The sequence below is a fragment of the Meriones unguiculatus genome, chromosome 10 (genome assembly GCF_030254825.1).
Source record: "Meriones unguiculatus strain TT.TT164.6M chromosome 10, Bangor_MerUng_6.1, whole genome shotgun sequence".
NCBI classification, from domain to species: domain Eukaryota; kingdom Metazoa; phylum Chordata; class Mammalia; order Rodentia; family Muridae; genus Meriones; species Meriones unguiculatus.
The window spans coordinates 13,623,219-13,636,424 of NC_083358.1; the positions used below are offsets into that span (position 1 = coordinate 13,623,219).

The 13,206-nt window shown below is 44.1% G+C and overlaps 1 protein-coding gene across 7 annotated transcripts in view; it reads right to left on the reverse strand.

The window, feature by feature from the left end:
• Window positions 1-3,479, reverse strand: part of Wwox (WW domain containing oxidoreductase) — a 906,316-nt gene extending 902,837 nt beyond the window's left edge. For 3 of the 7 annotated variants that reach the window (XM_060391916.1, XM_060391917.1, XM_060391920.1), the window contains exon 1: window positions 3,214-3,476. In XM_060391916.1, coding sequence (XP_060247899.1) covers window positions 3,214-3,320 — 107 coding nt within the window. In that variant the 5' untranslated portion in view covers window positions 3,321-3,476. Of the gene's footprint in view, window positions 1-3,213 lie in introns of all 7 variants that reach the window. The other 4 variants (XM_060391918.1, XM_060391919.1, XM_060391914.1 and 1 more) reach the window with 3 other exon arrangements.
• Window positions 3,480-13,206: the final 9,727 nt, after the last annotated feature.

Here is a 13,206-nt window from a genome sequence, read left to right on the forward strand (position 1 = left end):
CAGGTTTCTGAAGGGCACTGAGTTACTCTATTTGATAATATTTTGCTACTCGTGGCGTCTATCTGCTACTTGCTATTTATCTTTCACTTTTGCTCGATTCATATTTAATAAAAATCAGCCATTCAAAACTGAAAGTACAGCAACACAGACCAACAACTAGAGCCGCCTGCCGCCAGTGACAAGGCACCCTGCCATGAGGGAAACAGTCAGGCACTGAAGAAGGCACTCGAAGGTTAAGCTTGGGTGCCTTACGTCCACTCTCAACGAGAGAGAAACTGTATTCCTTTTATCACCCAGTGACGAGATGCCTACAGGAGATGCCACGGGCCAAGAAACAGCTGTAAGTACAGGAGGCTGGAACATATAGACTAGGGAGATCTCTAAGGCAGAGGCGACACACAGAGGCCCAGGCAGGGGCAATAAATGTGGGAGTCTTGGCACGCTTACTTCCCTGCACCTCTTGCTCAGACAATGCACTTATTTCTCTAGAACGCTGCCTGGGGTTTCTCCCTCCACTGTCCCCTCCAAGTGCCTGACTTCCTGCCACCTGGACCCACCTTCTACCAGCACTCTGAGACAAAGGCCAAGTGACTTCTCTCATAGGCAGCCTCCCTCACCTGCCCACCCCATGTTGGACAGACACACTGCACTGAAACTATCTATTACAAGTCATCTGCCCTGTCTTAGAGAGCTCCTTAAAGAGGCATCTCACTTAGCTGGACACAACCAGTACCCTCCAAGTGGCCTGGTTCTTTTTTTTTTTTTTCAATGCAGTTTATTCAGGAACCTTGAACAATCATCTGACCCTGGGGAAAGCCAGCCCACAGCTTAAGGCCTGGTTCTTAAGGGCTCTCGAATAAATGAACTCATCAGAGCTTGTCTGCTTTGTTTCTCTCTACCTGGCCACCAGGGGGAAGCAGTGAGTATCCTTGAGCTGCAAATCTCGTGGGGCCTTTACAACCTAGCACTTGGGAGACTCCAGAACACTAATTTGATAGTGAGCCCGGAAAATTATCTTTTACATTTTTTAAGGTAGGGTGGTGCAAACATCGTGAAGGTGGAGGTATCAGGAACTTAATGTCATCTCGGGCTACATAAAGAATCCTAGGCAGGCCTAGGCTGCAGGAAACACTGCTGGCCAAATGAACCTAGAGCACATGCCATTAACCCCGGAGGCTGGAAGATCTCCATGAGTTTGAAGCCAGTCTGGCCTACAGTTCAAAAAAAAAATTAATTATTAAAAACTAAAACTACAGATTACAGGTGTTATTACAATAGTTTTCTTTCTAAAAGCCAAGTGATCATACACTCTTTAAAAAGCTTTAAAAAGATTGATTCTCCCAGCTATTAAAAACATGGAGTCAGGGGTGTTCATGAACACTTGTGACCCTATCCCAGGAGAATCAGGACCTCAACCTCAGCCACATATCAAGGTAAAGACAGTCTGGACTACATGAGACCCTATTTAAAAAATATTTTACAGGGAACTGGAGAGATGGCTCAGAGGTTAAGAGTACTGGCTGCTCTTCCAGAGGTCCTGAGTTCAATTCCCAGCAACCACATGGAGGCTCATTACCCTCTATAAAGAGATCTGGTGCCCTCTTCTGGCGTGCAGGCACACATGCAGGCAGAGTACTATATAAATAATAAAGAAATATTTTAAAAAATATTTTACAGATACATGAGAAAGAAGAGGAAGTATTTAAGAAGATGAGGTAAAGTACACAATATACATATGAAAAAGGACATCACGAACTTGGGGACTAGGAGGTAGGCAGACAGATAGGGAGCAGGACCATGGCCAGGTAACACAGGTGGTGAACTTCCAAGATGGCCAGCTTCTCCCTCACCCTCCTTACCTGAGGCAAAAGCCTGGCATCTGAAAACAAAGGCCTTTTAGGCTTTTTCTCCTGCCAGCAGGCGCCTGGTGACTGACGCCTGCTGGCAGGACCACATTCAAGACCACATCAGGACATGTTACCCAACAGTTGTAGGCTAATCAACCACCTTATCTTTCTTCACATTGAGCAACTCTTAAATCAGGGGAGGAAAACTGTTCTAAGACTGACTCTTTCTCTCTCTCGATATATATATATATATATATATATATATATATATATATATGTATCTTTTTTTGGGCTCTACAGAGTTCCCACTCTGCTTTCGGTTTCTGTGTGCCTGATGTAATAACGTGCCTCCTTCCCTCCAACAATAAAGTCCTTTCAGCTGCTGATTCTGCCTGCTGCTGTTAGCGGTGATGGAGATTTCTCTGCTGCTACCTGTTGCATTGGGGATTTTCCCCCTTGCCTTTTAATTCTTTAACTGGTCAAGAAAACGAACCCGATCATGACCCAAAGACTGTATCAAAACACATCATTTTGTACATTAAATATATATTATTTGCTAAAAATGAACAGATATTCCCAAAGTACAGAATCATCTGCAGTAGGTTCTTTATAGAAACCCAGTGTCTGTATTTAAGGCACAACCCAGATACTGGGGGTGGGGAGACTCTGTGAAGGCAGGTGGCTCTGTGAAAGTTCGAGGCCAGCCTGATCTACTAAGCTAGTTTCCAGGCCAGCCAAGTTTACATTGCGAGACCCTGTCTCAGACCAGGGTTAGGTAATTACAACACATGGCCTATCCAACTTTGCCACAGGTATTACTGTCCAGCTAATAACAAGAAAATCCGGCTGGGCAGAAAATCTACAAGCCACTAGCCTCTCCACTGAGTGCCTTATGTACAAGCACTGGATTCATTCTTGTGTCGATTCATTTTTACAGACGAAGGAAGCAATCAGACGGGGCTTTCAGTGCCCCGAGGAGTTCACGGTTAGTAATGGAGAAAGGCTCTCTGTTAGGGTTTCCTAAACTTTCCTGGGAATCCATTATGAGCAATCCAGGACATCTGTTTAAAAACGCGGAACTCGGCCGGGGCTGGGCATTGAAGTTTCCACTTTTATTTCCTCTTTAGAGGAGTTAAGACCTAAGAGGCACCACGGCACGCTGCAGTGCCACCTAGAGAGCATCAGGGGGCGTGCTGCAGGCGACCAGGTGACCCCAGCGTTACCCTGACCCCACAGAGGGGGCGGGGGCCCACCCTGGGACAGGTGGCTGGCAACCTGGATGCGCGTGCCCGCCGGGCTGGGCAGGCAGCGCAGGATCCAGGCCTCACAGGACTCGGGTCCCGGATCGCCGCTCCAGGTCGCTTACTTGGCGTAGTACACCCAGCCGTCCTTGGTGGTTCTCTCCTCCCAGCCCGGGGGCAGCTCATCCTCGCTGTCCGTGTCGTCCAGGCCCGCGTACCGCAGAGCTGCCATAGTGGAGACACAAGTAACTGCCCGGTCTCCTCAGCAACACACTCTGACATCAATCGCGCCGCGCGCACCAGCCGCTGGCGCTTGCGCGAGGCTCGCCCAACCGGTCCGCAGCTGCAATCCAGTTTCCTGGACTCTCGGCGACTGGCGGGAGAGGGGGCGGAGCCTGAGGTGAGCGCCCGAGGCAGCGCGCGTGCGCACCCTGTCACCGTGTAGGACTCCGCCCGTTGCCGGGCGACCGGAAATCACTTTCTCACTGTTTTACCCAATCCTGATTGAGTCTCAGCATTGGGGTATCCTGGGAAATGTAGTCCAGGCTCAAATGGCGTAGGTACTGGGGATTAAAAAAAAAAAAGAAAGGGTTCTGAGGAAGCTGTCCCTGGACTTCAGTTTCTTCCCATGCAGGCTTGCATACTCAACCATTGACGCTGCGACACGATACTATGACATAGTCGTATCCAAAATTTACGCTGGAGAACCAATGAGCCAGTCCCGGAAAAGGAAAAGAAAGGAACATCTCAAAAATGTTTGAAGTTTACAATTTTTGTGTTGGTGGTCCGTATTTATTATTATCCTGGGCCACATGCCGCCACAAGCCTCAAGAAAGACACACTGCAAGAGTAAATGTCCCGACTTGGTACAATCCAGAGATTTTTTCATTCACAAGCATTATTGTGCATGTAAATATGAAATTTAAAAACTATAGTTGGAGAACATAGAAATACAAGGTCTAGACAGGTGCAGTGACTCGTGCCTGTAATTCCAGAATTAGGGATGCTAATACAGAAGAATCACCGTGAGTTTGAGGCCCCAGCCTCGGCTATAAAGTGAGCCAAAAATACAGAAAGTATAAATTCTCATCCCTGCAGATTTTTTATTAGAGAGCATGGTCTTCCAACCATAGTATAGTTTTCTTGTTCATAGGCACCACCTAATCACAAACTTACAAAGCACACTGTCGAAGCACATGACAAGAATCCTCTCTATAAATATCCTGTATTCACAATCTGAAGCCTATCTTCAGCTTGGCCTTGCTGAAGCCAGTTTCCAAAACATGCTCTACTTAAAACTTGTTTCCCAGCCCTGGGTTGTGGAGAAGTCTTCTAGGTTATGAGAGAAGGCATGCCTCTATGGGAAGAATGCCTATTTTATGGGTAAGTTAGGGATACGTTACTTTTGTCTTTAAGTCCTGAAAATAATCATTGCTGTGGAATAGCTCCTTCCTCCCCACATTCCTTGGGGGCGGCCACACTTCACTGAACATGTGCAGTCCAGAGCTGACTTAATGAAAGCAACACTTACTTGTCTTTTGTTTGTTTGTTTGTTTGTTTTGTCTCCACATGAGCATGTGTATGTGGACACAGGTGTGCTCATGCCTGAGGAGTCCAGGGCTTGGTAAGGAGAGCATACTCTTCCATTGCTTATTCACTGAGGCAGCGTCTCAGTTGTCCGCTAACCTAGCTTTCTCCATGGATCCCTGTCTCAGGCTTCCTGGCACTGGAATTAGAGAAAGGCACCACACCCACCCCGAATGTCTGTGGCTTCTGATAACCCAACTTGGTCCTCATGCTGTCACGGTAAGCGCTTTTTACCACAGAGCCTTCTCTTTATCCCACCATTTAGTATAATAGCACTGCTCTCCCATTTGAATCCTATGAGAGCATGACTTTTTTTTCCCCAAATGTCTGAGTATCTGCTACTGCTCTTCTACTGCACCTCTGCTTACCCTTTCACCTCTCACCTTAGCCCACTGACTCTTCTGATATGAAGTGAGATCATAAAGGCCCATGATTGTGCAGAGAAAAGCGAACATGGTCAAAATGAAGAGTCTTGGGTTTTCTCTGGTGACCCGGGGCCTCTATTCAAGGCATGAGAGCTGAGGTCGACCTTAGGTTGGTCAACCCAGAGCCTCTCCTGCCATCTGCTTCCAGTGACATGCCGTCAAGCCACTTGATATTAGTGGTGGAAAATGTCCTTCTGTTGTGATTTGATTCTGAAATGTCCCCAACAGGCTCATGATTTAAATGTTTGGTCTCCAGTTAGTGGCATCATTTTGGAGGTTTATGAAAACTTTGGAAGGTGGGGAATAGCTGGAGGAGATGGGTTACTTGGCTGAGAAGAGCCTAGTAGGTATATTATCCCTGTCTGGATCTACTCTCCCATCCCTCTAGCCATCAACCCGGCTTCCTACCTCCCTGTTCATCCAGGAAGAAGAAAAAGCCCAGATTAGATTAGCTGATAGCTGTGTCTATGAAGAACTGTCTTGATTATTTATTGATGTGGGACCATCCAGCCCAACATAGGAGCACCTATTTGATAGGCAGGTGGTCCTGGGCTGTATATAAAAACAAACAAACAAACATTGCTACAGGTAAGCCAACAAGCATTGTTCTTCTGTGGTTTCCACTTTATTTCCTGCTTCAGCCCTAACTTTTTTCAAGGATGGGTCATGGCCTGGAAATGTAAGGCAACTTCCAAAGTTGCTTTCGGTCCTGGTCTTTGCCACAGCAACAGAAAGCAAGTTCCTGTGGCCACAATGCTGCAAAGTGATCTGCCCCACCACGTCTATCCCACCAGAAGGAGGGGAGGGAGCTGCTAAGTTCTCTGAAACTATAAATCTTATTCTATCCATTAAGTTGGTTTTCTCAAGTATTTCCCTCACACTAGTGTGAAGTAGCTAATATGTGCTACACCTCTAAGTAGAGTATTGGTTTCCATGGTAGAACTCTAAACTTCTGGAAGGCCAACCTTCTGCTACCACAGAACAACCCTGTAACATTAATTGTTAATGTAGTCCTCTAAGGTTCTCCTGTCACTGACACCACGATTTCTCAACCTCAGCACTGTTGATATTTGGGGCAAGTCGGAGTGGAGCCCCGCTCTATGCACTGTGAGGCACTTAGCAAAATCTTTGTCTTCTTCCAATTCCATCTCCCTCTCCCAGGTATGACAATCAAAATGTCTCCAGACAAATGTATGGTATGGTAAGTCTGTAATTCTATCACTCAGGAAGCAGAGTCAGGAAGGATAGCTGTAAATTCAAAGCCAGCCTGTGGCATATAGGAGGTCTTGTCTCAAAACACTAAAAGGGGGGAAAAATGTGTCCCTAAGTTGCTATTTGGGTTCCAGTTAGGAAGCATGCATTAAGTCAGACATGGTGGCACATGCCTTTAATCCCAGTAGAGGCAGGCAAATCTCTAAGTTGGAGATCAGCTTGATCTACAGAGTGAGTTCTAGGACACTCAGGGCTACACAGAGACACCATGTCTCAAAAAACAAAGCAAAGAAAAACAAAAACAATGCATCTATATTTACAGTAAGCCAAGGCTCTGGATGCCGAGTTCTGTAACATTATCCCATGGATTCCGAGAGCCCCCTCCATACACACCCTACAAGGCAGAGAATATGAATGGCTGCTCTATACTCAAATAATAATCTCAAATTATTTGTGTAATCTTGTCTTCTTCTATCTCTTCCTTCATCTTATTTGTTGACCTCTATCTAAAACCTGACAAAGTAAAATATTCAGGCATTACCTGGAGCTTAGTTAGATGGTAGACTGTTCAGCTCCTGGTACTGACACAATAAAAAACATAGGGCCATGGTGATGGCTCAGTGGGTAAAGAGAATGTTTAATTGTGGGGAAAGGGAGTCATGGGACTGAGGAAAGATTGGCAGAAGTAGAATTGCTGCCGCCCCCCACCATCATCCTGGACCTTTGTGTCCCTGTACAAGTATCCCCACACCCCTACCTTTACTTGATCCCCAGGTCAAGCAGCCTGGTAGCCAGGTTAAATTTCCTCTCCTTGTATAAGGTCATGTCCAGCAGCACCTGGAATTCCTCCTTGTGCAAATGAGGCATCCCCAGCACCCTGGCCCTGACCAATGATATAAACTCAACTCGAAAGCTCCTACCCACTCCCAAAAGGTTTAAGTAGCTTTGTTCCACCTACTAAATTAGCTGTCACACTGAAGCCTGTCTCTCAAGAATAGGAAGTAGAGAGAATACTAGGGATTGTAGGAGCATTTTGAAGCCTCAAAGACAGCCCCTGGGACACACCGCCCCTAAAAAGACCACATCTCCTAATCTTTCCTAAACAGTTCCACCAACTAGAGATCAGGTATTCGAACACAAGTCTAGGGGGGACACTGTCATTTAAACCACCACATTTAGAATGCCAGATTTGGTCACTTACAGGTTCACCTTCACAACAGCACTTAGTTTATTCCTTCCTCTGTTTGCTTATCATCTCGGGCCCCTGGCCTTGGAGCTTTGACTTTGATATAACAAGGGTCTGTCAGCAGGTCAGCCCAAGCAATTAAGATTATAATGAGATTTAAGGCATTTGAGAGAAAGCCACTGTCCTCAAATATCAACCCTAAAAGGGGTTTGTTTGTTTGTTCCCTGTTTAAACATCTGAAACACAGTTGATAAAAAAATAAGGATTTTTAAACATCCAAGCTTGTGGTTACCAAGCTGCACGCCAGGTGGCTCTATCTGCCCACAGTTTAAAGCCTAGTTCTCAGCAAGGATGCCGTTCCTTTGACTGGTTGGGTTTTTTGTTTTTGTTGTTTTGGGTTTTGGGTTTTTTTTTTTTCTTTTTTCTTTTTTTTGATTGATTACTTTCTTCACTAACTAGAAATGTGTGACAAGAGGGACTCATTTTTGCTGAATAAAATTTGACATCACTCAAAAAGAAATGTCTGCAAAGGGCACAAATTTTAATAGGCTATTTCTGAAGCCCTAGTTCTCTAATTTATTAATGCCAGGAAGTTGGTAACTTCTACAACCACACGCCCCCCCCCCCCCAACACGCTGCAGACCCGATTTAACCTATATCCTGAGTCCTTGCTAAATCAAGCTGGGTGGTTTAGTACCAAACTTCACATACAAAAGAGACCAGGGAAGCTTCCTGACCCTTCTGGCTAGTAAGAAAACCAAACAAACAACAACAAAAACACACTGAAGCTTAGAGTGAAGAGGTGAAGAATTTAAGTTAGCCTGAATATACCTCCATTTTGAAATAAAGATCTTGACTAGGCACTGAATTCAGGTACCAGGAAATATCACAGAATGTACACCTGGCAGAAAACAAAGTTAACTCTCCTAGCAACAACCTCCAGGAATTATAACAGAATAAATGCTTCATAGGAAATGGAGACAAACTCCCTGGCAATAATCAATAGGAATTGGTTGGAAATTGGGTGGGAAAATTCTCCCCAATGTTTCAGATATGGCTTAGAAAAATAGCCATTGTAATTATATGCCTTAGCCATTGTGATTGTGTGCCTCAGAAAAGGTCACCCTGCCCTGCTAAACTTCACCCAATTCTGTAACGCCAAGGCTTGTGCCCCCCTGCTTGCTGCCATGGAAACCCCCTGCTCATAGACTTTTCCTTTAAAAATCCTGTTCACTCAGAGCTGGGGTCCCACTTCTCTACTGCTGTGTCAGAGAGACTTGGGTCCTGAGTCCGATCCCTCTCGTAATAAAGCTTTCTTGCAATTACATCCATTCGTCTCCTGGTGGTCTCTGAGGGTCCCGTGAACCTGGCATTACAAGAGTAGTTGCTCTTGCCTGTAATCTCAGCATGGGGGAAACTGAAGCAGAGGATTGCTACAAGTTCCAGGCTAGTCTAGACTTCACAGTAAGTTGCAGTTCAACCCAGACTACAGAGATTATAATATAATTATAATTATTGTATATTAATATATAACATACATACATTATTTTATATATAATTAATATGTTAAATTATATTGATCTATGAAGTATTGATATAAATAGATAATTATCTATTTAATATCAATTTAATTATAAATATACATTATCTATTTATATCAATACTTCATAGATCAATATAATATATTGATTATATATTATATTATCTATTTATATGATGTCAGTATAATTAAATATGTTAATTTATATATTCATATATTTTATGATTTAATACCGTTATTATTAGTACTATTACTACTATTACTACTACAGGATTCTTATGGAAAGCTCCTGGTCAGTGTGACCTTAAGTATGTCACAGGTACGGATCTGAGTCTGGAGGGCAGATGCTGGAGTTTCCAGGTCCTTGTACTTCTTTATGATGGATTGTACAGAAAAGCATAAAAACTTAAAGGAATAATGATCGTGTATAAAAAGCGGGACACAGCAGTACCCGGAGGTGTGTCAGGCCTCAACCTGTGTTCTGACTCTAAAAGAGTAAGAAAGCGAAAAGGGTGGAGCCAAGGTCTGAAGTAAACTTCCGTAAACCAATAACAAAGTACCCACTCCTTCCTAGCTCCCAGACTTTTCTGAGCATGCTCTGTCGCTTGAATGAAGCTCCAGTAATTTAAGGGCATCCAATCTCTCCTCCCTTGCTCTTTTTTCATACATTGATCTCTGGACCCTACTCATCCATAGTTTTCTATTCTCTTGCCCCGGGGGAGACAGAAGGGCTATCTGATACCAAAACCAAAACCAAAACAACAGCAACAAAGGACATTGGCAAGTTATGGTGGCTGCACCTTTAATCCCGGCACTCTAGAGGCAGAGACAGGCTGATTTCTGTAAATTTGCAGATAGCCTGGCCTACATACTGAGTACAGGATTAGCCAGGACTATATAGAGAGATCCTGTCTCGATTTGAAAAGATAATCCAGTGCCTTGGTTTTCTTGAATTCCAAAAGAAAGTAGGAAACAGAAATACATAATGGAAAGTGTCCTTGTTTACAGTTATCCAAAATAGGAAGAGGAAGAACCTAATTTATCTCCCAGTTACCTGTGGCAGTCTTATTACTCACCAAAAACCCCTGAGACAAAAGCCAGAAGCTATGAGGATTTTGCTGGTCGGCAGTTTCAATGGTCCCCTGGGATGTGGGGTCATTAGGTCTTAGGTTGCCTCATTCTCAGAGGGCTGTCTCCTGCTTACCAGGTTCTCACCATGGAGAGGCTGTTAAATTTAGCAGTTAACACCGTTGTAATGTGTGGTGGCCGATGCCCTGTGATTACAGCACTCTGGAGGGAAATGGAGGCAGGAGAATCAGAAGTTCAAGGCCATTCTTCAATAGATAGCAAGCTCAAGCACAACCTTGGGCTACATGAGACCCTTTCACCCAGCCCACAACCAAAAATAGTTAGTATGGTTTCAGCGTGAGGGTTCCCAGAGAAAGGAGAGTTTCAATATTAGGGTTTCCTGTAATTTGTCAATGGAATATAATCAACAACATGTATAAGGTGAGTGACAGCAGCCAGACCCCAAACTTCTCTTAGTTTGTCTGAGATAATGTGTCTGGGGAGCTAGAGAAATGGCTCCTTAGACAAGAGTACTTGCCAGAGCAGCATGCAATCACTGTAACTCCAGATTCAGGGCCTCTGAGGTCCTCTTCTGGCTTCCACAAACCCCTGTCCTCATGTGTGTGCGCGCGCACACACACACACACACACACATAAGTAAATTATTTTTTAAATCTTTAAAATAATAAAATTAGATTGCTGCCTTCTACAAGCAGTGTTGTTGGGGTCAGAGTTCAATCAGGAAAATAAACTAGTGTTTCACCATTTGAAATTTAAAGAGGGAGTTTACTGTACAGGAAATTTAAAGACAGGAAACACTATCCAAAGAAACCATTAGGGTGGTTCACATGTATAGTTTGGTTAGTGTTACACTATTTCTTATTTTATTTTGCTCCTTAAACTTTCTTATTTTAATATATATATAGATATAGGCATATAGATATATATCTCCTGTGGATGCCAGGTACCCCAGGAGGTCAGAAGAGGGCATCAGCGCCCCTGGAACTGGAGTTACATACAGATAGCAATGGGCCACCATGTGGTTGCTGTGATCCAACTCGGGGTCCTCTTCAAGGGCAGCAGGTGATCCTGATCCCTGAGCTGTCTCTCCACCCTTTATAATATTTCTTAAATTTTCTTGGGCAGCTCTCTCAAAGCCTTTTTTGTTTGTCTGTTTATTTTGATTTTACTGTTCAGGTGATTGGCTGGCTTGTTTGCATTAATCCCTAAGGGGGTGGGGAACAGCATTATTTCTTTGTTCTTTATCAGAAAGCATCAAGCTAGATAGTAATCTTAGGACCTTTTGTACAGTGTAAAAAAAAAAAAAAAGCTTCTGCCCAGGGTTAGAGATAAGATTCAGCTTCCTGGGATTCCAATTCCTGGTTGAACAAGTTGCTGATTATGAGGGAGGGTCCTTCCTTCAATGGCCTTCAAGGCTGCTAAAATCTAACTAGCTTCCCAACAGCTAGTTTCATTTTGCTTACTTTTATATCCAGCCCATATACTTTGAAGAGACAAAAAAAGTTGTTATTAAGACTGGAGAGAGCTGGGCATGGAGACACATGACTTTAATCCCAGCACTCAGGAGGAAGAGGCAGGTGGATTTCTGTGAGTTCAAGGCCAGCATGGTCTACAAAAGGCCATGGCTATACAGAGAAACCTTGTCTCAAATGAAAAAAAACAAAAAACAACAACAACAACAAAAAAAACCCAAACCAAACCAAATCAAAACAAGACTGGGGAGCTGGCTCAGTGGGTATGCTCAGAAAGCATGAAGACCCAAGTTCAAATCCCAAGCATCCACATAATATCTGCGCACGGCTGAGTGTAGGAGTGCCTACAACCAAACCACTGAGGTGAAGGGCAGATACCGAAAGCTCTGGCCAGCAAGCCCAGCTATGAGAGACCCTACCTCAAGGAAATAAGGTGGAGAGTGATGAAGACATCCTACTACCCGACTCTGGCCCCTTCTCTGTGTGCCTGTACATACCCATATGTGTGTACTGCATACATGTGCCACACTTTCTGCACTCTTTCTGCTTCCTGACGTAAGTGTCTGCTCTGCTTCCTGCTCCCATGATGCTCATGACGACATTGGACCATGGACCTGTAACTTCTAAAGCCATGAGCCAGAATGAATCTTTCCTCCTTAAGTTGGGTTCTAGATAGGATTTTTTGGTTTTGTTGTCAGTTAGACACAAGCCAGAGCTACCTAGAAATAGAGAATATCAGCTGACCTGTATGTTTTTAATTCGGAACATGGCTGCTCTGGCAAGAGATCACATCCAAAGACCTTCTAGGTCTGTGTGATCTGTCTGGAATTCAGAAATGCCTCTAATCCCAGGAGACCAAGGCAAGCAGATATCTGCTTTTAAGGCCAGCCTGGTATTGAGCAAGTTTCAGGTAAAGCAAAGCTCAGGTCCAAGCATGGCAGTCCACACCTTCAATCCCAGCACTTAGGAGACAGATGCATGCAGCTCTCTGAGTTCTCGTCAGTGCTGTTCAGTTAGTTCAGTTGAAAGTGAGCTGAGAGGCAGTGCGGTGAAGTTGAGTTCGTGGTGGTTCCATTCCTGGAGTGCAGAGAAAGATTTTACTGGAAATGTTTTACAGAGAGAGGTTGAAGAGAGAACAAGCTAGACCCAGCTGACGACAGAATAACCCAGAGAATGAGAAGGAGCCAAAAGATTAGAACAGATTGCTAGGGTTAGTTTGAGGCCAGAGTTATTCAATGAGAAACTAAGAAAAGCCAGATTGAATCAGTCATCTGGGAGAGGAGTTTGAGCCAGAACATCTGAGTTAAACCAGCCAGATCAGAGTTCAGAAAGAACTAGCAAGGATGAACTTATTCGGCAGCAAGTAAGACTCAGACACTGAAAACTTTCTAGGCCTAGATTAGATTTTTACAGAGGCTAGAGGCTTCCAGGACTAGGCCTATGTTAGCAGACAGAGGAAGACAATTACATCTAGAAAATAAAAGATACTTTAACACCTGTGAACATGTCTGTGAGACATTTTCTTGATTTATTATTGACAGATATTCTCCACCGATGAAATGAACCCATTTAAGCCAAATTAAAGTATAAAGGCAGGTTTACTGGGG